Source organism: Arvicanthis niloticus, chromosome 24 (genome assembly GCF_011762505.2).
Source record: "Arvicanthis niloticus isolate mArvNil1 chromosome 24, mArvNil1.pat.X, whole genome shotgun sequence".
Lineage (NCBI taxonomy): Eukaryota > Metazoa > Chordata > Mammalia > Rodentia > Muridae > Arvicanthis > Arvicanthis niloticus.
The window spans coordinates 28,641,927-28,668,102 of NC_133432.1; the positions used below are offsets into that span (position 1 = coordinate 28,641,927).

The window sequence follows — 26,176 nt, forward strand, 5'->3', positions numbered from 1 at the left end:
AAAGTTGAGTTCCTTCCTTGAGAAGATCCCTACCTGGTGTATTTCTTTTCTTTGGGCCACTGACATTCATCATCCTGCTAAGCCCAGGAGAGACACTTGGCTAGACTGGGACCTCTCTCCTCTCGCCTGGACCTGCCAGCAAGGAGCCAACAATTATTGTATCATCTATGCTAACTTAAAGAGTCTACAGTTCTATACCTGAATTATGTTTTGATTTTAATTTGGATCACCTTCTGAAAACCATCCTTTTAAACCTAGGTCTTCCTTAATGCTAAACAATTTACATTTGATTATGAGATTATAACTAGTCTTCAACATCATCAGAGATTATTAACTGAATATGTAGGAAGCACAAGGACCTAGCTTCCAAAATTATACAATTTGGAGAGAGAGCTGGATGCCTGGAGGGTCCCTTAGTTTCTTACAACTTTGGAACATCTGTCTTCAGCTTTCTGGCCTAGAACCATATCTTACCCTGTCTTGGCAGAGCTAAGCTATTGCCTATCTTGCATGTGTGTCCTTTCCAGGATAGTACTCTTTGTCTGCAGATGAATTAGGGCAATTCTGGCTCAGTGGCTACATTGCCACAATAAGCAACTCCACCTGGAAGCAATGATGTTCAATATCTTCTTTGAATTGTGTAGCAGGTACTGTCAGGAGCAAAGATGTCTCATAGTCAAATGATCTTTAATAATGAAATAACATTAAATGTCATTTTATGTGTATTTTGATGTTTTTGAAGACTATATGAAGCATAGCTGAATTGTTAAACCTTGACTACTCTTAGCTATTTCTATTTGAATACTATTGAAAACATTTTATTATAATTAAATCAGAATCCAAAATAACCATGAGTCTACTTTCTGGCCCTTAACTTGCATTACTTGATCATCCTAAACAGTTTGTAAAAGCAACTATAGAAAGACCGGGTCAAGGCCTTATTTTCTTAAATGATTTGCATAGTTACAATGCCTGTCTAAGAGTAACAACATTAATTTAAAATTTTGCATCAATATATAAAGACTTATACTAATGAAATCCTTAAATCTATATCAATATATAAATTCTGTAATAATGTAAGAAATTATAACTTTTTATAATTTCTTATAATTATAAAATTATAACAATTTTACATCAATTATAAAGATTTCTATGTAAGATTATGGCTATACAATGCTTTGTTCAAGAATAAATTTAGCAATCCATACCATCTGTTTCTTCCCTGTTCAAAATTATGACCATTTCCAAAATTTCCCATAAAATAACAACCTATCTATAATTTATAAAATAACCATAACCAGACACCCAAACTCAAGTTATTGAGATGATGACTCTCCACAACTCCACAGAATCTTGCTGAATAGGGATGGCACAATTTTTTTTAAAGGGGTAAGGATGAGTAGAAAAATAAGAAAAATTTGTTAGACTTAAGAAAGCTAGCTTTACCATCTGTTATCCAGTCTCTGTATAGTTAGAAGGCTCAGGACACGATTGAAGTTCAGACTTCGTCTGTCTGAAAAGCTGGATGAACTGAGTCCATTGAGAATCAGCAGCTATTCTTGAAGCTGTTTTGGGAGACAAATAACTCAAACAGAAGGTCATTTCAGTGTCCCTGTGGATGAATCTTGGCAGAGCTGTACATTCTGTAATATATGAATCTTACAACTAATATTTTAGTACTATTCAGATATTTGTATGGATTATACAAGGTGCACAGATCAGTTAAGGATGAATTTTTTGTTCCTCGTTTGAGTAGGTGAAGAAAGTCTTTTCTTCTTTCCTGTTAACACAAATACAGAACCTCTCTCTCACAATAGCATGTTCTTGGTCCAGTAGCCTGAAATCATCAAAGGTATAGATTGAGTCAATTTAGTAGCTTGACCTCTCTTCCAGAGGATTTTTTTTGGAGCAGCAGCCCATGCATGGAATTTATTGTGTGCTACTGTTTATAAAATACTTGATAGTCCTGCACATGCATAATATTTTCAGCTTAGACAGAAGACCATACAGGGTGCACTTTCTGGCAAACAAAACAAGAGATGGTTCCGCTGCCTGGTGCTATAAGCTGTATTCCAGGGCATGAGGGAAACAGGCCACCAAAGTAAAGGGAAATACCAAACTACAGTGGCAATCAACACAGGTCAGTAACTGTAAAATTAGCACATGGTTCCATTTAGTTTAACCAAGCAGTTCTGTAACTATCAAAAGTAAAATTTTGACATGCAGTCTTGACTTTTATGCTTCCACTAACATCTGAAGGGTTGAAGAGAACCATTGCTTCTAGGCTGCATTACTTAGTCAAAAACATTTCCAGACATTTTTAATTTTAATTTTAATTTTAATTTTAAACGATAGAAAGCCAGCAGCAAATCACCCTGGTGGTTTTTTAAGCAACTGGAGTACTCACAATAAACTAAAATTTCTCATAATATCTACATAAACTATACATGTTGTACCTGTACATCATAGGTCTATATATTAAATATTTGCAAAATGAAAACATGCATACACAAAATAAGTCAAGTTTTACAGACATGATTTGAATTAAAATTTACTTTGACAATGTACAAACTTCTTTTAAAGTACCTTAAATGAGTAATTCTGTAATTCTTAATAATTTTAAAATTTACATTTTTTCCCCTTAAATCTCTGGCGTGTAAATCTCAAAAGATATGGGCAAGAAAGAATCTAAGTTGGTTTTTGGATTTTGTTCAAGTAAGAGTCTTCTTAGGAATAGTTTATGCATTCATAATTGAAAAATACCAAGACTATGTTACAGAATTAGCCACATTTAAGAACTATGACCTGAGGTCAGCATTTTATATGAACACCAGCTGGGTTTCTCAGATTTGTCTACAATTCAAAATACATCTAGTAACCTCAGAAATATGTTTTAAGACCATGCTAATCCATCCTTTTAAAGACATTTCATGGGGTGGGGGTTGGGGGGTTCCACATTAACTCTGAAGACTGCATTTAAAGTCATGGTTGAAAAAAATCTAATTCTACTGAGGGGAAAAACAAAGGAAATCTCATTTGTAAACGAAAATGTGTGAACCACAAGCATAAATGGAGGTGTAGATATCCTCCACTGGAAATTGCCCCAAGCCACTGCTCACTGCTCTCTGTGGCAGCGATTACCCAATCTTATAGACAGCACAAGTCCCAGGGCCCTCAAGCCTCCATCCAGGAAGGGGCAAGGGTCTCAAAAAGCACAATGGTTTCTTCAGAGAGATTATGACATTAATCACCAGCTTGGTCAACCCCTCCAAGCTCCTTGAGTGATCTGTCCATTTGGGGCCCAAGATGTGAGAGTCCCTGGGAAGCCGCTGGGCACTGGGCACTATGGTTGCCACCCCCGTGGTTCTCAGTGGTATGTGCGGTGTTCAGGGAATTGAAACCATCTTACTGCACAGCATCTTTCGGGGTGGCATTCTCTCATTGATCCTATCCAAACCCTTTGCCTCTTCAAAACTGAAGATTCTATGTGGTGGAGAGAATCCTCGTATTGCACTTTGCAAGGTCTGCCGTCCTCCAGCCAACACTTCACTAGGCAACATCCCTGTGGGAGTCAGGCCCTTGAGTGTCAGCACGCTTTCACTCTTCTCACTGAGAACGGAGAAGACTCTTGCCATCTTGCCAATTGCTCAGATCTTGTTTCTTATGATTTCTTTCCGGGCTGCAGCTGAACCATCAAACTGGTCTTCACCTTCTGTCATTAGTTCATCATCAGAGCAAATACTCAGAACATTTACCAACATTTCTGTCACTTTTTCTCCAACAAATGGTAAAGACCATGTAAAGACATCCATAAAATTGGGCAACCAGTAAGGATGAGGAGAACAATTAAACTGTCGGATGTTCACATTATTTTCATACTTTAGTAAAGCAGCTTTATTATTTTAGACATCTAAGTAATTAGGTGCCAAAAAATTGTTATTAATGAAGTTTGACTTCATTTTGACTTTTTCAGTTTGACTTTTTCTGTACATTCTATAGCCTGCATCGTGAGCTTCATGAGCTCTAATAATCGATAACAAATTATTGTTTTGCAAAAATTCACACACTGCTGGATAGTTATAAAAATAAGAACATCCTCGAACCGTATTACGACTAAAATGTTCTTGTGATTTCCAAAGTCTTTAGAAGGATCAGACCATAGCAAGTCACACATTGGTCCAAATGCAGGTGGCTGTTTAAGTCTGTCTATTCTCCTAATATCATCCGGTGTGTGTATTTCTGGTGAAAGTCCACCATGAACACAAAGAAATTGTTGGTTTAGAAGTGCAGCAAGGAGCAAGCTGCCAAAAGCCTCCATACAAGCTTCATAGACTCTTTCTGAATATTTAATTTTACATTCCTGTTTAAAGGTAAGATATTCAGTAAGGTGTCTGCATTCATGGTGCCTCTCAGAAGGAATAATGTGCTTGGGTATAGAATCTTCAAGACCCATAAATACAAGACACACTCGATGCTAAAATAACGTCTGTCCACATAATCACCAAGAAAAAGGTGTCGTGTATTAGCAGGTGATCCTCCTACTTCAAAAAGTTTCATCAGATCAAAAAATTGGCCTTGGATGTCACCACACACTGTAATTGGAGCTTCTACTTCTATCATGGTTTTCTCCCGCCGAAGTATGGCAGCACCCTCATTAATAATTCTTAGTGCAATTTCTTCATCTACCCGACCTTCTTTTACCAGGTGGTTCTTCAGAACATCAACCTTGGGTATCCCATCCATATCAAACACTTCTTCAGATGTCAGCCGATGAGTTGGGGGAAAAGGAACAGCTTTGAAGACCCGGTCAGCCCCGAGTGGAGGCGGCGGGGGCGGGGGTGAAGGCGGCGCGCGGCCGGCCGGCTCCCGGGCGGCCATGCTGGGTCCTGGGCTAGGTACCCGGCGGGCGGGGTTGGGGACGGGGTTGGGGGCGGGGTTGGGGGCGGGGTTGGGGGCGGGGTTGGGGACGGGGTTGGGGACGGGGTTGGGGGCGGGGTTGGGGGCGGGGTTGGGGGCGGGGTTGGGGGCGGCGTCTACCAGAGCCAAGAGGCGGCGCCCAGAGGATTTTTTTTTTTTAAACATCATAACCACATGCATTTTGATAATGAAAACAATTCAAAGCAATTAAAGTAACCTAAACAAATATCAGGCCGCGTTTCTTAACTGTCTCCTGCCTTGTTGTTACATGAGATCAAGGCCTAAGAGTGGCAGAAATTTCCTTGCCCAATCTATTTGCAGTGGGATGCCTATGATTGGACGAAAAAAGGGAGGCGGAGATAAAGGGTGGGGGGGGGAGAGAGAGAGAGAGAGAGAGAGAGAGAGAGAGAGAGAGAGAGAGAGAGAGAGAGAGAGAAAGAGAGAGAAGAGAGAAGAGAGAGAGACACAGAGAGAGACAGAGAGGGATGCAGAGACCTATGTGATTTAAGTAATAGGAAGATATGAAATCTGAAGGTTAGGCATGTTTTTAATCTGTGTGGCCATCTTGTGTATTGAGATTTTATTGATATATATAAATCCATTGGTTAACTTTAAGCATCTAGAGTTTTGATTTACTGGGTTATTGGAAGGTGGGTTCACTGACAACCGGGTGCTTATGGCTGTGAAGGAACTAGCGGCTCCAGGGATGAGCTAACCTGAGTTGGAAGCACAGGGACTGGTCACAATGAGGGGTAGGGGCTAGCTAGAGAGAGTAGCTTGGAGGACACCCAGTGGGGACCAGGTGGCTTGCAGGTAGCTGGCATTAGTGTGGGAGCCACTCAGACATCTCCTTTCTAATATCTCCTGCAACACTTAAGTTTCTACTATTTGGCTGAGATAAGGTTATTATCTTTATCTCCTCTTGATCTACAATTTAAGATCAAAAGCCACAATTTATTTATTCATCTATGTATACTTAAATTCTCCATTCTATGGAGATTAATATCTCTTTCTCATTATATAACTTGAATTAACATTCTTCCCTATGTATTTACCTTTAATTAAATTCCCTCCCGTATTTCTTTTTTTTTTATTGGTTATTTTCTTTAATTACATTTCAAATGTTATCCCCTTTCCTGGTTTCCCCCCAGAAACTCCCTATTCCATTTCCCCTCCCCCTGCTTCTATGAGGGTGTTCCCCCACCCACCCACCTACTCCCACCTCCCCGCCCTCACAATCCTCTACACTGGGGCATTGAGCCTTCATAGGACCAAGGGCCTCTCCTCTCACTGATGCCTGACAAGGCCACCCTTTGCTACAAATGCAGCTGGAGCCTTCCTCCTTCCTCAGTCCCTTCCTGGGAATCCTAAAAGTCCTGTCTCTGTCTCCTTGCCCAGCCATTGGCCATCGGTAACTTTACTGACCAGCTCAAAACCAACTGAGACAGACTTCCATTACCTATGTGAGGGACACTGCAATCAGTTTTTTAAAAAATGTAACATAATTACCATAAGAACACAAGCCACTACAGTCATCAGGACAAACCTTCAGGACAGAGTGTCTTCATCGATGCCTGCAGCTCAATTCTTTGTGTATTGAAAAAAGATATTACCTAAGAGAACAAATTTCACAAAAGGATGCCTCCTTATAAGACCCTAGGTAGACTAAGACCTTTTGCTTTTGATTGGCCATGATCCTGGCTGGGTTTTGGTCTCAAGAAATGACAAGTCTCTTTCACCCAGATAGACTAGAGGCCTGCTGGTGCATAGGACAGGTCAGAGTCATATTATACCTCATTACAGGAGGTGTAATCAACCAAATTAAGCTTTTCAAAGTAAAATGTGTTAGTTCCAGAAAAGTTTTATATTTTATTATGTGCATGCTTATATGTCTATTACACGCATGTGAGTGTGTGTGTGTCCCCACAGGCACAAATTGTAATTCTTGACTTTTTATATAGGTCTTTCAGATACAAAATCATGTCTTTATACTTACATGACAGACATTTTACCAACTGAGAAATTTACTTAGCATTTTCCCCATGTATCCCACTGAGCTGTTCTCTAATTTAGTCTGTAACCTGTGGTGACCTTGAATCTTTTTTCTCTTACTCATCAAGTGTTGAGGTTTCAGACATGAACTACAACTAGTATTGTGGAACACCCAGATCAGACTCAGTGCCTCACCCACATTAAGCAAGCCTTCTACCAACTGAGCCACATCCCTAGTCCCAATTGAAGCAATTCTTAATTTCCCTTCACATTTGCTTTACAGAAAATAATTAAAAGGCATTGCCATAGTTACTTTGCTATTGCTGTGAAGAGACACCATAACCAAGGCAACCTGTAAAAGAAAGAGTTTATTGGGGGCTTGCTTAAAATTTTAGAGTGTTAGTCCATGACCATCATGGCAGGGAACATGGAAGTGGGTAGGCAGCACATGATGCAGTAATAGTACCTGGAAGCAGCTTATATGGTGAGAAATTTTGAAACCTCAAAATATACCTCCAGTGACACACCTCTTCCAATATGACCACACCTTCTAATCCTTCCAAGTGTGTGTGTGTGTTCACAATTGTAGGAATGAGTTACTAGGGATTATGCAAAGCCCTGATAGGAATACAGATAGAGAAAGACGTCACAGACAGATGCTAAAAATGGCAAGCTCTAAACTCTTGAGACACCTCTCCAGCTTCAAGTGATGGAGCAATCAGCTCCATGACAGATCAGCCTGCTTATGTGAGGAAGGAGACTGTGTCTAACTAACACTCTTGTTTTTATGACCCTCAAATATAAAGTGGTCAGTTCATAAGAAATGAACACAGAGAAGACAAATGTCACCTAAACTTTCTAGGTGCCACATTTCTTAAAGCATTCTGCTAGACAGACATGAAAGATAGTGATAGACTATGACTTGCATGAGCTTATAATCTGATATTGAAAACACATGTAGAAATCAACAATGTTCTTGGAGATAGAAAATTAGGATTGTTTCCTGGCCATAATAAAGGCTTTTCAGGAGACTGTTTCTATCTTTTGATGAGGTTAGTGAGAAAGGATTCTACTAGATGGAATTTTAAAAGATGGATTTGAAGGATGAATAAGAGTCCTCTCTGAGGCAGAGGGTATTGTAGGCAGAGGGAAGTGAATGAAAATAATACTTGTGGGTGGAGCTCACAAGTATTATTTATCCCTCCAAGGGGATAAATAAATATTATTGGATGAATTTCCAGTATTACAAAATAAAAGCAGCCTTGGGCAAAAGGACGGACTAGAGTAAGTCAATGACAATAACGTCACCTGAGCTTCTGATAAGAAACTTTTGGATTCAATGATAACACAGGTTGTATTTTTTTTGCTGATATTTCTATGAAATGAATTAAAATATCAAAGTGGGCACATCCATGATTCTCGGCCAACAGCGGAGGTGGAGAATGCACTGAACACTTGGAACTGTGGGTGGAAACGATAGTGTTTCTATTGAATGCAAGGCCAGCCCCACCCCCTTTCCAGTATTTAAGCACTGAAGGCTCACTGCCTTGAATCACAGCTGGGCAGGGAAGGGAGCTCACTTGGCTCAGCCCTGCAAGGTGTAGCACACACAGCTAAGAATAAAGCACAGAGGCGAGACTTGATTAAAGAAAACAGTGATGAACCTGATCCCAAACTTTTCCATGGAAACCTGGATGCTCCTGGCTACCATCTTGGTGTTCCTCTATCTGTGAGTAAACTGCCCAGGCTCCTCTCCTCAGTGATCAGGATTTGGAGGATATAAACCAGACAGTTTTTCCTTTACTTGTTTGGAAAATCCAAAGAGAAAATGAAGGGGACTTTGCTTGAGCATGGGATGTACAAAAACTTAAGGTGTTGTTTTTGGTCTGATGCAAATTCCTCCAAGGGGATAAATATCCATTCCTCTTCTGCTAAACTTCACATTTTGTGGAAAGGAGGATTGAGTGACCTCAGGCTTGGGTCTTCTGGTTGAGTCTCAGTTTTCCCCCAGATTAACCATCCAGGGCTAAGGAAGTAGATTAAACATAGTTGATCACTGTGTTTGATGGGAGTCCTCTTCTTCTTTTTTGATTAGATATTTTATTTACATTTCAGATGTTATCCCCTTTCCCCATTCCTCCCACCCAGAAACCCCCTATCCCTTGCTCCCTCTTCCTGCTTCCATGAGGATGTGCCCTCACTCACCCATCCACTCCCACCTCCCTGTCCTCAAATTCCCCCACACTGGGGAACCCAGCCTTCATGGGATAAAGGACCTTTTCTCCCACCTATGCCCCACAAGGCCATCCTCCCCTACATATGCAGCTGGAGCCATGGATCTCTCCCTGTGTGCTCCCAGGCCAGTGGTTTAGACCCTGGGAGCTCTGGTTGGTTGGTATTGTTGCTCTCCCCATGGGGCTGCAATCCCCTTCAGCTCCTTCAGTCTTCTCTCTAACTCCTCCATTGGGGTTCACGTGATCAGTTCAATGGTTAGCTGTGAGCATGGGAGTCCTCTTCTGCAAGATCTCAGGATTTTGGGTATTGTGGGGATGGAAGGAGTTTTTGTGTTGTCTTCACTTCTGTTTTCTCAGATGTAGGAGACATGGAGTGTTGCCCCATACGCACATGGCTAGGTTCTGCTCCCTTGTCCCACCTCTAGGACCATTTATACCTAGTATACCACAAGTTATATGATATCCTCAGATTTTCTCTCCTTTTGTTCCTCATCCCTGGAGCACTCTGCCTCCCCAAGCTTAGTTCTTCTATCTATATAATATGCATTTACATCTAAATAATGAATCTTTTGAGCAAGGAACACCTGATTTTTTTCTTCACTATTTACTGTTAAATCCACTGGCATCAATATAAGGAGTTATCCCTCCCCTGCTATGGAATCTACTGATCTACTGGCATCCTCAAAGGGCAGGCACTCTGAAACAGTTTGGATTTTAAATATTTTCCAAGTTCCACTGGCAGCATCAGTCCAATCATCAATTTCAGTACTTCCTTTCCATGTTAGCATGCTTTCATAATGGTATACAGAAAGAAAGAAGTTATACTGAGTTCCAGGATAACAAATGTTATTGCCATGGATAGCTCATTCTTCTGCCTTTCTGAGTGTGTGTGTGTGTGTGTGTATTTACATCTTTGAATCTATGGATAGTAGATGCTCTCCCATTGCCAAACACAACACATTTCACTTCTGTCACCATTTTATATTAATAAAAGATACTCATGGTAGTGTGAAAATAGGAATCTCAAACATGTTTTTTTTTTTTTTTTTTTTTTTTTTTTAAAGGAAAGGCTTAGTATTCAAGGTGTTGTGGCAACATCTTTTCTGTCTGATCATGTTTTACAGTTAATTGAAAAGGTTTCATCTCATTATATTTGGTCCTAAAACTTCTATGAGATAAGATTGCAGCCGTTTTTCAGAAGGTTAAAGTAAAAGCAAATGCCATTACTCTTAGTATTTATGACAACAGCTATGTGTAAAATGACATCATCTGTTTATAAGTGTCAGGGATGTAAGCCTATTGCATAAAAAATACATAAGCTAGATTGTATTATGCTTTGAAATAAACCTGCTTAGCAGGTTTTTAACTTCAACAGTTTTATCTGGGCCTGTCCATCAGGTCATGTGAATCTCTCAGAGTAGGTGGATAAGGAAGAGAATGGGCCAGTGATGACATAAATTCTAGACAGGCACAGATCAGGACAGTAGCTCTCAACCTGTGTATCTCAATTCTTTCACAGGGGTCACATACCAAATATCCTGCATATCCAATATTTACATTATTATTGTAAGCAGTAGCAAAATTACAGTTATGAAGTCATGGTTGGGGGGGTCACCATAACATAAGGAACTGTATTAAAGGGTCGTAGCATTAGAAAGACTGAGAACCACTGAGTTAGGCATAAATAAGAAAATATTCCTTTCCTCTCAGGGAAGAACTCTCAGATACACTTGTATGTGGCAGCCCCCACTAAAGATCACTACAGGAGCACACTCATCAGTATTCAATCAGTTTCCTAAATGACACTATGTAAAAACTATTCTATCCTGAATCTCACATTAACAGTGAAGTTGTGGGACATTTGGAAATAATTTACTTTGGGATTTACAGCCAAAATAATCATCTACTTTTTAGCTAACCTTTGTGGGTTAAGGGTATCTCTCAGAGAATGTGAGGATAAAAATGAAGCTCAAAGGTAAATGCTGCAGTTGTAGCTTTTGTTCTTACTTGTTGCTTACATGTTATGGTCTCTCCAGCTTGAATGTTAAGGTTCCTGTGTCTGTCACTGGTAAGCCTACACAATGCTCAAGAACAATCCTTAAGAATCTCTCATTTTACAGGTATGGAACCTCCACACATAGAAATTTTAAGAATTTGGGGATTTCTGGACCCAAACCACTGCCTTTTGTGGGAAATATTCTTGCATACCGCAACGTAAGTATTGCTTGAGCTCCCTACTGGTCTTGTTGTTTTCAAAACTGGCTTACTTCCTGCAATTAGAAAGGCTAGCTCTAGGCTTCTCAGATCATGGTGTTTATTTTATCTTACTGGCTGGGATTCTTCATGGAGAGATATCAGGGCTGGAGCCTGAGGAGGAGACCATAGAGGAATGCTGCTTTCTGTCTCTTGGGCTCTTGTTAGCTTCCTTTCTTAGACAGTACTTGCCCACGGATTAGTTAGCTGGGTCTCTTACTTCAACTAATCACCAAGATAAATTCCCACAGACACTGACTCCACAGGCCAATCTGATCTCGAAAATTGTTCAGTAGAGACTTCTTTCTCATCTTATTGGCTCTGTCAAGTTGATAATTGAAACAAACTAGGACAGAAAGTAAAAGGTTAAAGAAAATGCCTAATTTGTGTCTCAGGCTTTTATTGCTATAAAGAGAGATGATGATCATAACAACTCTTATAAAGGAAAATATTTAATAGGGGCTTGACAACAGTTCAGAGGTTTATCTGCCCCGGCCCGGGGGGATTTGACGAGACCCTAGGGAAGGGGGTGAAAGAATGATAGGACAAGAGACACAAAGAAGAAGCACCTGTCTGAATGTCTGATCAAGTGCTTAAACTTTATTGTTCAGGCTGCAGTTATATAAAGGCAAGCAGTCAGGGTCTAGGGTCATCCCTTAATTGCAAAGCTCTCTAAGCCCACAAGAATTCCTAGCCCAAATTACTTATCTAAATATTTTTCTCACAAGCAAGAAGGCAATTAAAACATTTCTCAGCTTGAGTTGCTTATCTGATTAATATTTTCTCCCTGGCAGGAGTGCAATAAAGTATTCCTTAACTCGGTCAATTTACTTAACTAACATTTGCTCCCAGGGAGAAGGGAGTCTTGGCTCCCAATATTAGTCTATTATTACTATGGCAGGAAGCGTGTCAGCATGCAGGCAGACATGGTGCTGGACAGGTAGCTAAGGGCTCTGCATCTTGATCTGCAGGCAGTAGGAAGTGACTACTATACTGAATGGCTTGAGCATCTGAGACCTCAAAGCCAGCTCCCAGTGACCACTTCCTATAAGGCCACACCTACTAGTGGCACCCTGTATGGGCCTAAGGGGACACTTTTCTTTCAAACCACCATAATTTGTAAGGTTTCATGTTGTTGTGCTATCTCTCCTCTTTCTGTGCTCAGTAAAACACATGACAAGAGAGTTCTCTGTCATTCTTTGCTTACCTGTTTTCTCTCTCATCTATGTGCCTGACACTCACACACACACACACACACACACACACACACACACACACACACACACACTAGATTAAAAGAGGGCCTGAGTTTGTTCCATCTCCCAATTCCTCTGGTATTCTAGGGAGAACTTATGAGGTGACTAAAAAGGACTTTAAATATAGAGACACACAATGATGTCTGTCCCTGGGATTCTCCCTTGTGTTCACTTAGTTCTTGTTTCCTCTTGTGTCTATGAAAGGAATAACTCAGAGTCCTCAAGCATTTAGGGAGGACATGGAGGGAAACACACTTCAGAAAGACACTGTGTTAACCGTTATTCATAAATAAATGTAAAAGTATTAATAATGAGTTTTCATTTTTTTCTTCCCAGGGATTTTGGGAGTTTGATAGACAATGCCATAAAAAATATGGAAAAATATGGGGGTAAGCATTCTGGAAACTTCCATTGGTTTACACATTTCCATGCCTGGAAAACAACTATAGACTGTAGTTTCTTGAGCTGAAGGTATGATTATAATTATCTTATAGGCTTTTACTACCTCTGGTCATATGTCTACTGCTATCATGGTTCATGGACTGAATTTGTTGAAGAAAGTAGCCTTTTCTCTTAGACTTGATGTTTCAGAGATGGCTCACCTGATTTTCTGCCCAGCGTTTGGCTACTCAAACTCAGTATTCATGAATGCACCACCCAGATTTAACAAATGTTCCTATTTATTTCTATTGAAATCTCTTTGTAGAACTACTTTGTATTTGCCTGTCCTTGAACAAGCTACATTTTATTTTATTTCACGAGACTTCTGTGGTATAGGGTCAGAATTATTAACTAGGAGCTTATATAGTTGTGTATTGCAAAATTCGGATTATGGGTCTTGTAACATCTGAATCAACATCCGGGTTCCTGGGCATTCCTCCAGCTGCAAAATCTAGCTAGTTGGTTAAATCCTCTCTGCTTTCCCAATGCAGGTTTTATGAAGGCCGACAACCCATTTTGGCTATAATGGATCCAGACATAATAAAAACAGTGCTGGTGAAGGAATGTTACTCTACCTTCACAAACCATCAGGTAGGCACCCGTTTTTAAAATTACTTCAACATTTATTTATATATTTATACATTTGGTAGGTGTTTTGATGTGTGTGTGATATTTTCTTTATCCATTCACCTATTGATAGGCACCTATGATGATTACTATTGGTTGTCAACTTGACATACCTAGAAAAGGGAACCTCAGTTGAAGAATTTCCTCTGTTGAATAGGCCTACCATCATGTCTACGAGGCATTTTCCTGATTGTTAAATGGTGTAGAAGTGCCCAGCCCACTATGTGTGGTACCATTCCTAGGCGGAATGGCCTGGACTGTATAAGAAAGGTTGCTGAAAAAGAGGCTGGGATCAAGCTGGGAACCAGCATGCCTCTGTTGATTTCTGCTTCACGCTCTTGCCTGGAGTCCCTGCCTTGGCTTTCCATATTGATAGATTACAACTTGTGAAGTAAAACAAACCCTTTCCTCTAAAACCTGCTCTGGTCATGGAGTTTATTACAGTAGCAGAAAAAAAAAAAACTAGAACAATATCTAAGATGATTCTGCAGCATAGCTTTTGTGAGTAGATCCACCAAAAATACACCGTGTACAGGTGTGTTTGATATGCTGGGTTCAATTCCTTTCCACTTATACCCAGCATTAGTGAAGTGAATTATGTGGTAGTTAAAAAACATTTAGGCTTATAAGGATAAGCTGCTTTCTATGGTGTCTGCAGAAATTAACACTCCCATCAGTAATGTAATACAATAGTTCATTTTCCCATATATCTTTACTAACATTTGTTGTTTAACAGGAGTCTTTCCAGAAGAGGGGGAAACTCGGTTTTTTTTTTTTTTTTTTTTTTTTTTTTTTGAAAATTGTATTTGAAGGATGCTCACACACCTACTTTTCCTTTTGTGAATTATGCTTTGGCAGCATGTCAGAAAATAAACCTCCTTGTTGGTTGATTGTTTTTCTTTGATAAACTTTACAGTTTTATTTAAATCTAAGTCTGCAATCTATTTTGTGTTAAGTTTTATTTTTTTATTTTATTTTTTTTCGAGACAGAGTTTCTCTGTGTAGTCCCGGCTGTCCTGGAACTCACTCTGTAGACCAGGCTGGCCTCGAACTCAGAAATCCGCCTGCCTCTGCCTCCCAAGTGCTGGGATTAAAGGTGTGTGCCACCACCGCCCGGCTGTGTTAAGTTTTATGTGAAGTATTAGATTTAAGGCAAGATTCTTTTTCCTCTTTTTTTCTTCCATCTTTCCAGTTTATCTGACACAATTAAGTCACTTTTACACCTGTGGGAGAAAAATACCTAGGGTCTGGGAAGATGGCTCAGTGTATAAAAGCATTTAGAACCCAAGCTCTTAGTGGTGTTAAGCTCCATAGAACTTATGTAAAAGCTGAACACAGTAGCACATACATCTGTACCCCGAGTACACACCTCTGAGGAAATGGATGTAAAGACAGAATTTCTGAAAGACTACAGGCTAAATGTCCTGGCCAAAGTGCTGGGAAACCATAGACCCCGTCTCAAACAAGACTGAAAAGTGAAAACCAGCATCCAAAGGTTGTCGTCTGATCACTACACATGTCATAGCACACACACCTATACTCATATGAAAATGTACACACATTCACAAAAAACACAAACAAATCAGTGAAGGAAACATTCTGGTGTGGAATTGTAGCAGATTAGAATTCAAAGAGTCCATTCATTAGGGTAATAGTTTAATGGTTGTATTGAAGGTCCTAGAAAAAATTAAAATCATTTGTAGCTGTGTCTGTGGATGGGCCACTCGTTTACTGTTGTATACCATAGAAGAGCTGTGTTTCTCCATCCTACAATGGTACAAATTCTTTTTTTTTTCCTTTTAAAAAAATTATTTATTCACTTTACATCCTGTCCCCTCCTGGTCCTGCTTCCACAGTTCCTCTCCCCATCCCCCATTCTCTTCTCCTCTGAGAGGGTGGAGGACCCCTGTGGGTATCCCTCCACTCTGGCACATCAAGTCTCTGTGGGGCTAGGTGCATCCTCTCCCACTAAGGCCAAACAAGGCAGCCTGTCTAGAAGGATGTATTCTATAGACAGGCAACAGCTTTAGGGAAGGACCTCATTCCAATCGTTTAGGACCCACATGAAGACTGAGTTGCACATCTGTTACATATGTGCAAGAGGTCCTAGGTCCAGCTCGTGTGTGCTCTTTGGTTGGTGGTTCAGCCTGTGAAAGCCTCCAAGGGTCCAGGTTAGTTGATTCTGTTTGTCTTTCTGCAGAATTTTTGTCCTTTTTGTGGCCCTCAATCTTTCCTCCAACTCTTCTATAAAGGTTCCCAAGATCCATCCAATGTTTAGGTGTGAGTCTCTGCATCCCTCTGAATCAGCTGCTGGGCAGAGCCACTTAGAGGACAGCTATTCTAGATTCCTGTCTGCAAGCATAACAGTATCATTAATAATGTTAGGGATTGGCACTTGCCTATAGGATAGGTCTCTAGTTTGGTGGGTTATTACTTGGCCATCCCCACAGACTCTGTTTCATCCCTTGTTCCTGCAATTTTTGTAGACAGGATAAATTTTGGGTCAAAAGTTTTGTGGGTGGGTTGGTGTCCTTATTACTTCACCAAAGTTCCTGCCAGGTTACAGAAGGTGGCCTCTTCAGGTTCCATATCCCCAGTGCTGTGAGTTACAGCTAAGGTCACTCCCATTAATTCTTGGGAGCCTCCACTTCCCAGGTCTCTGGCATGTCCTTGAGGTGTTCCCCACACACATCAATCAGTAGCATATTTCCATTCATTCTTATGGCTATATGACCATCTTTTCTGTCTCTCCCCATTCTAGATTCTGAACCTTTCCATCTCCTTCCCATCCCCTCTCCCACCCAGGTTCCTCCCTTCATCTGCCTACTATGACTATTTTATTCCCTTTTCTAAGTGAGATTAAAGTATCCTTGCTTGGGCCTTCCTTCTTGGTTAACTTCTTGGGGGTCTGTGGAGTGTAGTATGGGTATCCTGTATTTTATGGCTAATATCCACTTATAAATGAGTGCATACAATGCATGTCATTTTGGGTCTGGGTTACCTCACTCAGGATGATATTCTCAAATTCCATCCATTTGCTCACAAAATTCATAGCTCTAGTTGGGTGGGTTATTACCTGGCTATTCCCACAGACTCTGTTCCAAAGATGTCTTTGTCTTTAATATCTGGACAGTATTGCATTGTGTACATGTACCACATTTTCTTTATTCATCCTTCAGTTGAGGGACATCTAGGTTTTTTCCAGTTTCTGGCTTTCATGCATAAAGCTTCTTTGAGCATAGTTGAGCAAGTGTCCTTGTGCTATAGTAGGACATCTTTTGGGTATATGCCCAGAAGTGGTATAGCTGGGCCTTGAGATAAAACTATTCCAAGTTTTCGGAGAAACAATCAAATTGATTACAAGGTGGTTGTAAAAGTTTGCACTCCCATCAGCAATGGAGGAGTGTTTCCCTGGCTCCACATCCTTGCCAGCATGTGCCATCAGTTGAGTTTTGATCTTAGCCATTCTGATGAGTGCAAGATGGAATCTCAGACTTGTTTTGATTTGCATTTCTCTGATGACTAAGGACTTTGAACATTTCTTTAAGTGATTCTCAGTCATTCGAGATTTCTCTGTTGTGAATTCTCTGTTTAGCTTTATACCACATTTTAAAACTTGTTATTTGGCTTGTTGGTGTCTAACTTCTTGAGTTCTTTTTAAATTTTGGATATTAGCTCTCTGTCGGATGGAGGGTTGGTGAAGATCTTTTCCTAATCTGTGGGTTGCCATTTTGTCCTATTGACATTGCCCTTTGCTTTATGTAAGCTTTTCAGTTTTGTGAGATCCTATTTATCAATTGTTGATCTAAGAGCCTGAGCTATTGGTTTTCTGTTCAGGAAGTTGTCTTCTGTACCAATGAGTTCAAGGCTATTCCCCTTGATTAGATTTAGTGTGTCTGGTTTTACATAGAGGTCTTTGATCCACTTGGACTTGAGTTTTGTAGCACAAAGTCTGTACCTGCATTGTGACTCTACATGAAATGGAACAATTGGTTGCTCCTTATTTTCAGCACCATTTCTATGTATCTCTTTCACTTAAATCTTATTTCATTGTCCTTTCATGCAAACTCAGAATGAGTTTATTGATGTCTACACATGAAAAACCCACTCACCTATGCTATGAGAATGGATTTTTTTGATAAATTTGGAGAAAAGAACTGTTGTTAGTATTTTGAATTTTATGTTGCCTGCATACTTGTGTCTAAGTGTGCATGTACCAAGGCAAGTAGAGGACTTTGGGTGTCCTGTTTTATCACTCTGCTTTAATCCCTTGAGATGGAACCTCAAGTCCGATGTTTCATCCTGGCTAAATTGCCAGTGAGCTCTTGAGATCTGTATGTAACACTTTAGTTATGACAGCTGTAGCTGGGGATTCAAATTTAGAGAAAAAAGTGCTTTTATTTAGTGAGGCATCTCCCTGGCAGTGTTATCTGGTCTAAAAACATATGCTTTTCCATTCCTTCAAAATTTTTTTCACCATAATTTTTACAGCTTTCAGCATAATGTATGTTTTTTTGTTAGATACACCAAAAGTATATCATCTTCTTTTATTTATTTACTTTTATTGTATTATTTTGTTTTTATGGGTGTTTTGCTTACATTTAAGTCTGTGTAAGATGTGCATGCTGCATCCCTATGGAACTAGATAAGGCCATCAAACCCTCAGGAACTGGAGTTACAGGTGATTTAAGTTGCCATGAGGGTGCTGACAACCAAACCCTGGTTCTCTGGAAGAGCAGCTACTTCTTAGATTTTGAGTCATCTTTCTAACCCCTAGTATTTTATTTCTTTGGAATGATTGTGAAAGTGACTGTGTGTTTTATGTGGACTTACCTACTCTTACTTACCTTAGAAATGTACCCAAATCTTTGTTTATTTTTCTTGTATCTTACAAAGGTTTTTGCATTAACACAAAAAAGTTGGGCATGGCCACAGGTGCAATAACTCCAGCACTGGAGACAGAGAGAGGAAGACTCCAGGAGCTCTCTAGCCAGTCAGTCTAGACATAACAGGGAGCTTTAGGTTCTAAAAGAAATCCTGTCTCGAAATAATAAGGTACAGCAAGAAATCAGGACGCCTGATGTCCACCTGTTGCCTCTGCTGATGCACACATTGCATACTTCTAGTGAAAACACTAAAAACCATGATTTTCATTTAAAAATTTTAAATCACATTCAATTTTGATATCATACATAAGTTATTTTAATATAGAGACATCAAATGCAAAATGTACTCATTTTAAAATTCAGAATGACAAAATATCTATTTTTGTGCAAAATGTGTGTTTTTATGGTAGACATAATATTCAAGGAGGTAGTCCAAGACTACAATAAAGAGGGAAGTATAATCATCTACACCTAAAGAAAATCAGTAAGAAAAAAGAGTTTACATAGAGTTGCATCATGTTTTCCAAATAATACTTAGATTTTTAAAGTACTGTTATTGTTTTCTCAAACCACTTTTTTTTCACAGCCTTATCAAGAAGCTCACCCTATGAATATATGTAAATACATAACTGACCTGTCTCTACAAGGCTACCAGTTTAAATTAGTTCCTGTCTGCTTTTCACAGACTGGAAGTATTGTTGCTATCTAGTCCCCCTGAAACAGTGGTTCTTCATCTGTGCGGAAATGCTATAGAAAGAGAAGGCTAGATAATAAAGTCTTAAGCCACATGCATTGGCTGTGTGCCACCTCCACCCTCCTATAGGGTTAGGCATTTGAGACAAATATTCATTGAACACATTACATTAACTAACTATATGGTCATATGTGGGGCACTGAGCTGAGAGACAACCAGGTGTCTTGTCGAACGAGCTTCTGAACCCCAGAGAACCCTTTAGGGACGGTAGGATGTTCAGCTCTGTTCCTGGCCCCCTGGCTCTCTCAGCTTCCGCCCTTCACAGCCCCTCCCACAGAGAGATTGAGAGGTCTACGCCCAGACCATCGGGTCACGTAGGAATGGTGCCCCAGGCTCTCCTCACATGCATATAAGGCATCCCCAAAAACCTCAGACTAAGCCAATGAGGTTACCTGTTGCTAAAACCTTCACCCACCCCAAACTGTATATATTGAGCTTAATTGAGAAGTAAAGGGCACACAAGAACCATCCTGTTGTCTGAGAGCTTCCATCGTGGACCCTCCCCTCTTCGACAGCTAGCCAGCTCCAGAGCTGTTAACACTGGGCAAGGGATCTACCACCTTTCCCGGCTACCTGGCCAGCACTTCCCAGCTTAGCAAAGAGCTGTAACACTTCAGAACCCGCCAGTTCCCCAAGAGAATCTTCGGAGCACTCCTTTTTCTGCTACCTAGCCAGCACTTCCCGGCCTAGCAAAGAGCTGTAACACTTCGGAACCCGCCGGCTCTCCCGGAACCTGCCTGGGACGCCAGGCTGCCTCCTTGTCAGCTAGTTGGCTCCTTATAGGCCTAGCCCGAGCCTGGACCGGTTCATCGGTTCATTGTGGAGAGACAGGGGCAACACCTGGGAGAGACCAGTCAGCGACAGGGCACCAGAGGCAGCAGCAGGGGCAGTCAATCTCCCCCCCTGCTAGCACCCTGTCCCTAGCCGGGAGATTGTCATGGGACACCCTCCAGAATAAGGGTTCTACAGTCATAAATATTTTAAAATAAATGATACCATTTATTTATTTGTTTAATTATTACAACTGTAGAGTTCTCCAAATTTGTATATGGCAATATCTCTTTTATGTTGGATTCTAGAGCATTGTTCCAGTGGGAATTTTGAAAAAAGCTATCACCTTTTCTGCGAATGAAGAATGGAAGAGATTAAGAACACTGTTGTCTCCAACTTTCACCAGTAGGAAGCTCAAGGAGGTAATGAAGTAATAAGCTTTTCATTGGAAACATGAGGAACAGATATGGGGACAGGTAGAATGGAGAATCACAGTCCTTTTCCAGTCAGTGTCCTCTGAGTTGAAACCTCCTAACAATGGCATTTTGTGTTAATGTGACTTCTTGATTCATCCTTGGGAAGGTTGTGTTCAATGGGAATTAAACCTTCTTATCTCACAACAGATAATATTTTGTTTTGCATGCAGATGTTCCCCATCATTAACCAGTATGCAGATTTGTTGGTGAAAAACATAAGGCACGAAGCAGAAAAAGGCAATCCCATCACCATGAAAGAGTAAGTACCAGCACAGTTGTTGGGTGCTAGGCTGTTGCATTAGTTATTTTTCTGTTGCTTTGATAAAATTCTCCAAGAACGGCAACTGAAAAGAGAAAGGCCCTATTTTGACTTACATTTCCAGGGAGATACAGTCCCTAATGGCAAGAAAACATATTGTCAGAAACAGGAGGCTAGCTGATCACACTGCGTCTAACACTCAAGAAACAGGAATCCCAGCCTATAAAGATTCAAGATCTAGTTGTAGCAACCTACTTCCTCTAGAGAGGCTCTGCCTCCTAAAGTTCAGAACTTTCCCAGAAAGTACCATGTGCTCAGAACCAAGCCTCAAACATGTGAATCTATGGGGGACATTTTATATTCAAGTAACCCCATAACTGCCTGCTTGGAATCTGGAGTTCACAATGTTAAGTCACCTCAGGAACCAGATAGGAGTGAGATGTTGGTGTTACAATTGATTACAACAACTTGGGCTTCTGCTGGGGTTGAGACCAGAGGAAAGTGGAGACTTTCTTGTATCAATGTTATGACTGCAATAGGCTATCCAAAAAAAGCATCTCCTTGGAAAAAGTAGGGTGATGTCTAAGTTTGGGTTTTATGGCTTTGAGGAGACATACTGTGGTACTGTGAAAGGCAGCCTGGTTCCTGGTTGAGCTAATGCTAGAAACCCCAGAAACCCTGAAGGGACGGTAGGTGTTTTGCCTGTTCTTAGGCACCAGGCCCCCGTCACTAGCCTCAGCCCTCCATAGCTTTGTGGCCGTCAGTGATGTAAGGACAATGCCCTTACATGGAGGATGTGACCTGAGGTCCAGTAGGCTCAAGAAAGATCTCCATTTTAATGAGGTACTTAAAGGCCTGGAGGCTTAGCCAATAAGCTTTCCTTCCCAGACACTCCTCCCTGAAAAAGGTATTTAACCTCAGGACTACCCTGAGAAGTGAGGTATGCTTTTACTCATCCACTTTCTGCACTGACAATAAATGCCTTAAAATCAGGGACTGCCTCTTTTCATCGAGAACCCCCGTGGGGAGCCATGGAGAAGGCCTTTGCCTATGGAGCTACCATCTGGTCTCCCATAGAAGGCCTCTTTCGTGCTCCCAGCCATGGCCATCACCAAGCCCAAGCCAAGACAACCATCACTGACAAGCCAAAGACTATCCCTGTGGAACCAGCTGGAGTGCCCCTCCTCCACCCTTTAGCCCCTGGGCCAGATCCAGCCCACTGGCCGCCACTTCATTCTCAGCTTTTCTGCGGCTCCCAGTGACACCTGGGTGTCTGAGAGCCTGAGAACCAGGCAGCCTTGGCCTTGTCACAGGCCCAGGGATGCCCCTGACCCCAAGTCGACTTCGGCTGTCCCATGTCAGACTGTGCTTCCAACCACTAGAGCAGTGTCCCGTGGCTTACTTATGGCCCAACACCCGCCTGGCCACAATGTGGAGAAAACATGGTCAACTTCCCGTGTCCTGCCTCCTGAGTGGCTGAGCCCTATGGCAGAGCAGACGCGGGACCCCAATTAACCTTACAGACCATGGCAACTCCTTTTTTTGAATTTCTCTCCCTTTTTATTGATTATTTTATTTATTTATATTTCAAATGTTTCTTCCTGGTTTCTCCTCTGCAGCCCCCTATGACATCCCCCTTCCCCTGCCTCTATGAGGGTGCTCCCCTACCAACCCAATCCTGCCTTACCTTTCTAGCATTCCCCTATTCTGGGCCATTAAGCATCCACAGAACCAAAGGCCTCCCATTGATGCTACATACATAAGAAGTTGGAGCCATGGGTCCCTCCATGTGTATTCTTTGGTTGGTGGTTTAGTCCCTGGGAGCTCTGGGGGTTCCAGTTAGTTAATATTGTTGTTCTTCTTATGGGGTTGCAATCCCCTTAAGCTCCTTCAATCCTTCCCCTAACTCCTCCATTAGGGTCCCAGTGCTCAATCCAATGGTTTCTTTCGAGCATCTGCATTGGTGTTGGTCAGGCTCTGGCAGAGCCTGTCAGGGAACAGCTATGCAAGGCTCCTGTCTGCAAACACTTCTTGGCATCAGCAATAGTGTCTGGGTTTGGTGTCTGCAGATGGGATGGATCCCCATGTGGGACAGTCTCTGGATGGTCTTCCTTCAGTCTCTGTTCCAATGGTTGTCCCTGTATTTCCTTTAAACAGGAACAATTCTGGGTTAAAATTTTTGGGATGAGTGGGTGGCTTCATCTCTCAACCTGGGGCCATGCCTATCCACTGGTTATGGTCTCTACAGGTTCTCTCTCCCCTTTGTTAGGTATTTTGTCTAATATCCCATTTGGCTCCTGGGAACCTCTTGCTTCCCTGGCACCTGGGACTTTCTAGTGGCTATCCCAAGTTCCTCATCGCCCCACTGTTACACACTTCCATTCAATTTCCTGACTCTTTGTACTTCTCCCCTGTCTCCTCTCACACCTGTTCCTTCCCCCCTCCTTTATCCCTCACAGATTCCTTCCTCCCTCTACCTTCCATGATTATTTTGTTCCCCCTTCTAAGTAGGACTGAAGCATCCATACTTTATTCTTCCATCTTCTTGAGCTTCATATATGGCTTGTGAGTTATGTCCTGGGTATTCTGAGCTTGTCAGTGAGTACATACCATATGTGTTCTTTTGTGACTGGGTTCCCTCATTCAGGATGATATTTTCTAGTTTTATCCATTTGCCTGTGAATATCATGATGTCATTGTTTCTAATAGCTGAGTACATTATGTAAATGTAACACATCTTCTGTATTCAGTCCTCTGTTGAGGGACATCTGGGTTGTTTCCAGCTTCTGGCTATTATAAATAAGGCTGTTAGGAACACAATGGAGCACGTGTCCTTGTTATATGTTGTAGCATCTTTTGGGTATATGCCCAGGAGTGATATAATTGGGTCCTCAGGTAGAATTATTTCCAGTTTTCTGAGGAACTGCCAGACTCATTTTCAGAGTGGTTGTACAAGCTTGCAATCCTACCAATGATGGAGGAGTGTTCCTCTTTTTCCACATCCTTGCCAGCATCTGCTGTCACCTGAGTTTTTGATCTTAGCCATTCTGACTGGTGTGAGGTAGAATCTCAGGGTTGTTTTGATTTGCATTTCCCTCATGACTAAGGATGTTGAACATTTCTTTAGGTGCTTCTTATACATTTGATATTCCTCAGTTGAGAATTCTTTGTTTAGTACTGTATCCCAGTTTTATTTAGTTTTTATTTCTATTTTTTCAATTTTTAAAAAATTTATTTATTTATCTATTAGAAAGAGTTTATTTCATTTTATATCTTATAGTACATTAGGAATGGTAGTCAGGAGAGAAAATCAAACATGAACTTGGAGGCAGGCACTGAAGAAGAGGTCATGAAGGAATTGAATTACTATCTTGTGCAGACTGATTTCTTATTCCAGCTGTACAGGGATGGCACTTGCAATAGCAAATCATCAGTCAAAAAAATACTCAATGATTATTTGCCTACTAGACAATCTAAAGTTTCCTTTTTCAGTTTGACACCTGCTAGACTATATTTGATAAAAAAAATGAGGAACGAAAGAAAGAAAAAAGAAAGGAACAAAGGAAAGAAAGAGAGAAAGAAGGGAGGAAGGAACAAAGGAAAATATTTTTTCAAAGAACTAGATCCTGGTTTTATTGATTCTTTGTATAGTTCTTTTTGTTTCTACTTGGTTGATTTCAGCCCTGAGTCTGATTATTTCTTGCTGTCCACTCCTCTTGGATGTATTTATTTCTTTTTATTATAGAGCTTTCAGGTGTGCTGTCAAGCTGCTACTGTATGCTCTTTCCAGTTTCTTTTTGGAGGCACTCAGAGGTATGAGTTTTCCTCTTAGCACTGCTTTCATTGTGTCCCATAAATTTAGGTATGTTGTGCCTTCATTTTCATTAAATTCTAAAAAGTCTTTAATTTCATTCTTTATTTCTTCCTTGACAAAGTTATTGAGTAGAACATTGTTCAGTTTCCATGTGTACGTGGGCTTTCCGTTGTTTTTGTTGTTTTCAAAGTCTAGCTTTAGTCCATGGTGATCTGATAGGATGCATTGGATTATTTCAATCTTCTTGTATCTGTTGAGGCCTGTTTTGTGACCAATTATGTGGTCAGTTTTGGAGAAGGTACCATGAGGTATTGAGAAGATGGTATATTCTTTTGTTTTAGGATAAAATGGTCTATAGATATCTGATAAGCCCATTTAGTGCATAACTTCTGATGGTTTCATTGTGACTCTGTTTAGTTTCTGTTTCCATTATCTGTCCATTGCTGAGAGTGGGGTGTTGAAGATGCCTACTATTTTTTTTTTTTTTTTTTTTGATTTTTCAAGACAGGGTTTCTCTGTGTAGCCCTGGCTGTCCTGGAACTCACTCTGTAGACCAGGCTGGCCTTGAACTCAGAAATCCGCCTGCCTCTGCCTCCCAAGTGCTGGAATTAAAGGCGTGTGCCACCACCGCCCGGCTTGCGCCACTACTGCCTGGCTAGACTCCTACTATTATTGTGTGAGGTGCAATGTGTGCTTTGAGCTTTAGTAAAGTTTCTTTTATGAATTTGGGTGCCCTTGCATTTGGAACATAGATGTTCAAAATTGAGAGTTCTTCTTATTAGAAGTACTCCTGTGAGATCAGTTCTCCCTGGGATGAATTTGCATATGGAGAGCTGTGGCACAGGGTCAGCTCTGGGGTGCAGATAGAAACCTGAAGGATCCTGTCCCTAGCTGTTCCTGACTGTGCTGGTCTCTCTTGAGCCAGGAATTTGAGCAGAAGTTGTGGGGCTACCTGTCCTTCCAGGTGTGCCTGGGAAACCAGGTCTCTCCTGGTGATATTTGGGTGTGGAGTGCTGTGGCACAGGAACAGCTCTGGGAGGGGATGGAAACCAGAAGGATTGTATTTCATTTTTAAATAGGGTCATTTGGTTCTTTGGAGTCTAACTTCTTGAGTTCTTTGTATACATTGGATATTAGCCCTCTATCAGATGTAGGGTTGGTAAAGATCTTTTCCAAGTCTATAGGCTGCAGATTTGTCTTATTGACAGTGTCCTTCGCCTTACAGAATCTTTCATTTTGTGAGATCCCATTTGTCAATAGTTTATCTCAGAGCTTGAGCCATTGGTGTTATGTTCAAGAAATTATCCCCTGTGCTCCTGTATTTGAAGTTCTTTCCCACTTTCTCCTTTATTAGTTTCAATGTATCTGGTTTTATGTGGAGGTCCTTGATTTACTTGGACTTGAGATTTGTACAAGGAGATAAGAATGGATCCATTTGCATTCTTCTACATGCCAACCATCAGTTGAACCAGCACCATTTGTTGAAAATGCTGTCT

General features: G+C 41.0%; 1 protein-coding gene and 1 pseudogene across 1 annotated transcript; one reads left to right on the plus strand and one right to left on the minus strand.

Moving 5' to 3' along the window:
* Positions 1-1,166: 1,166 nt before the first annotated feature.
* Positions 1,167-4,889, minus strand: LOC143437997 (serine/threonine-protein phosphatase 2B catalytic subunit beta isoform pseudogene; annotated as a pseudogene).
* Positions 4,890-12,310: 7,421 nt separating this feature from the next.
* Positions 12,311-22,381, plus strand: LOC143438251 (cytochrome P450 3A25-like). The gene is made up of 5 exons (XM_076923946.1): positions 12,311-12,336; positions 13,585-13,684; positions 20,440-20,553; positions 20,778-20,866; positions 22,249-22,381. The coding sequence occupies exons 1-5, from the start codon at positions 12,311-12,313 to the stop codon at positions 22,379-22,381; spliced, it is 462 nt and encodes a 153-aa protein (XP_076780061.1).
* The last annotated feature ends 3,795 nt before the right edge of the window (positions 22,382-26,176 follow it).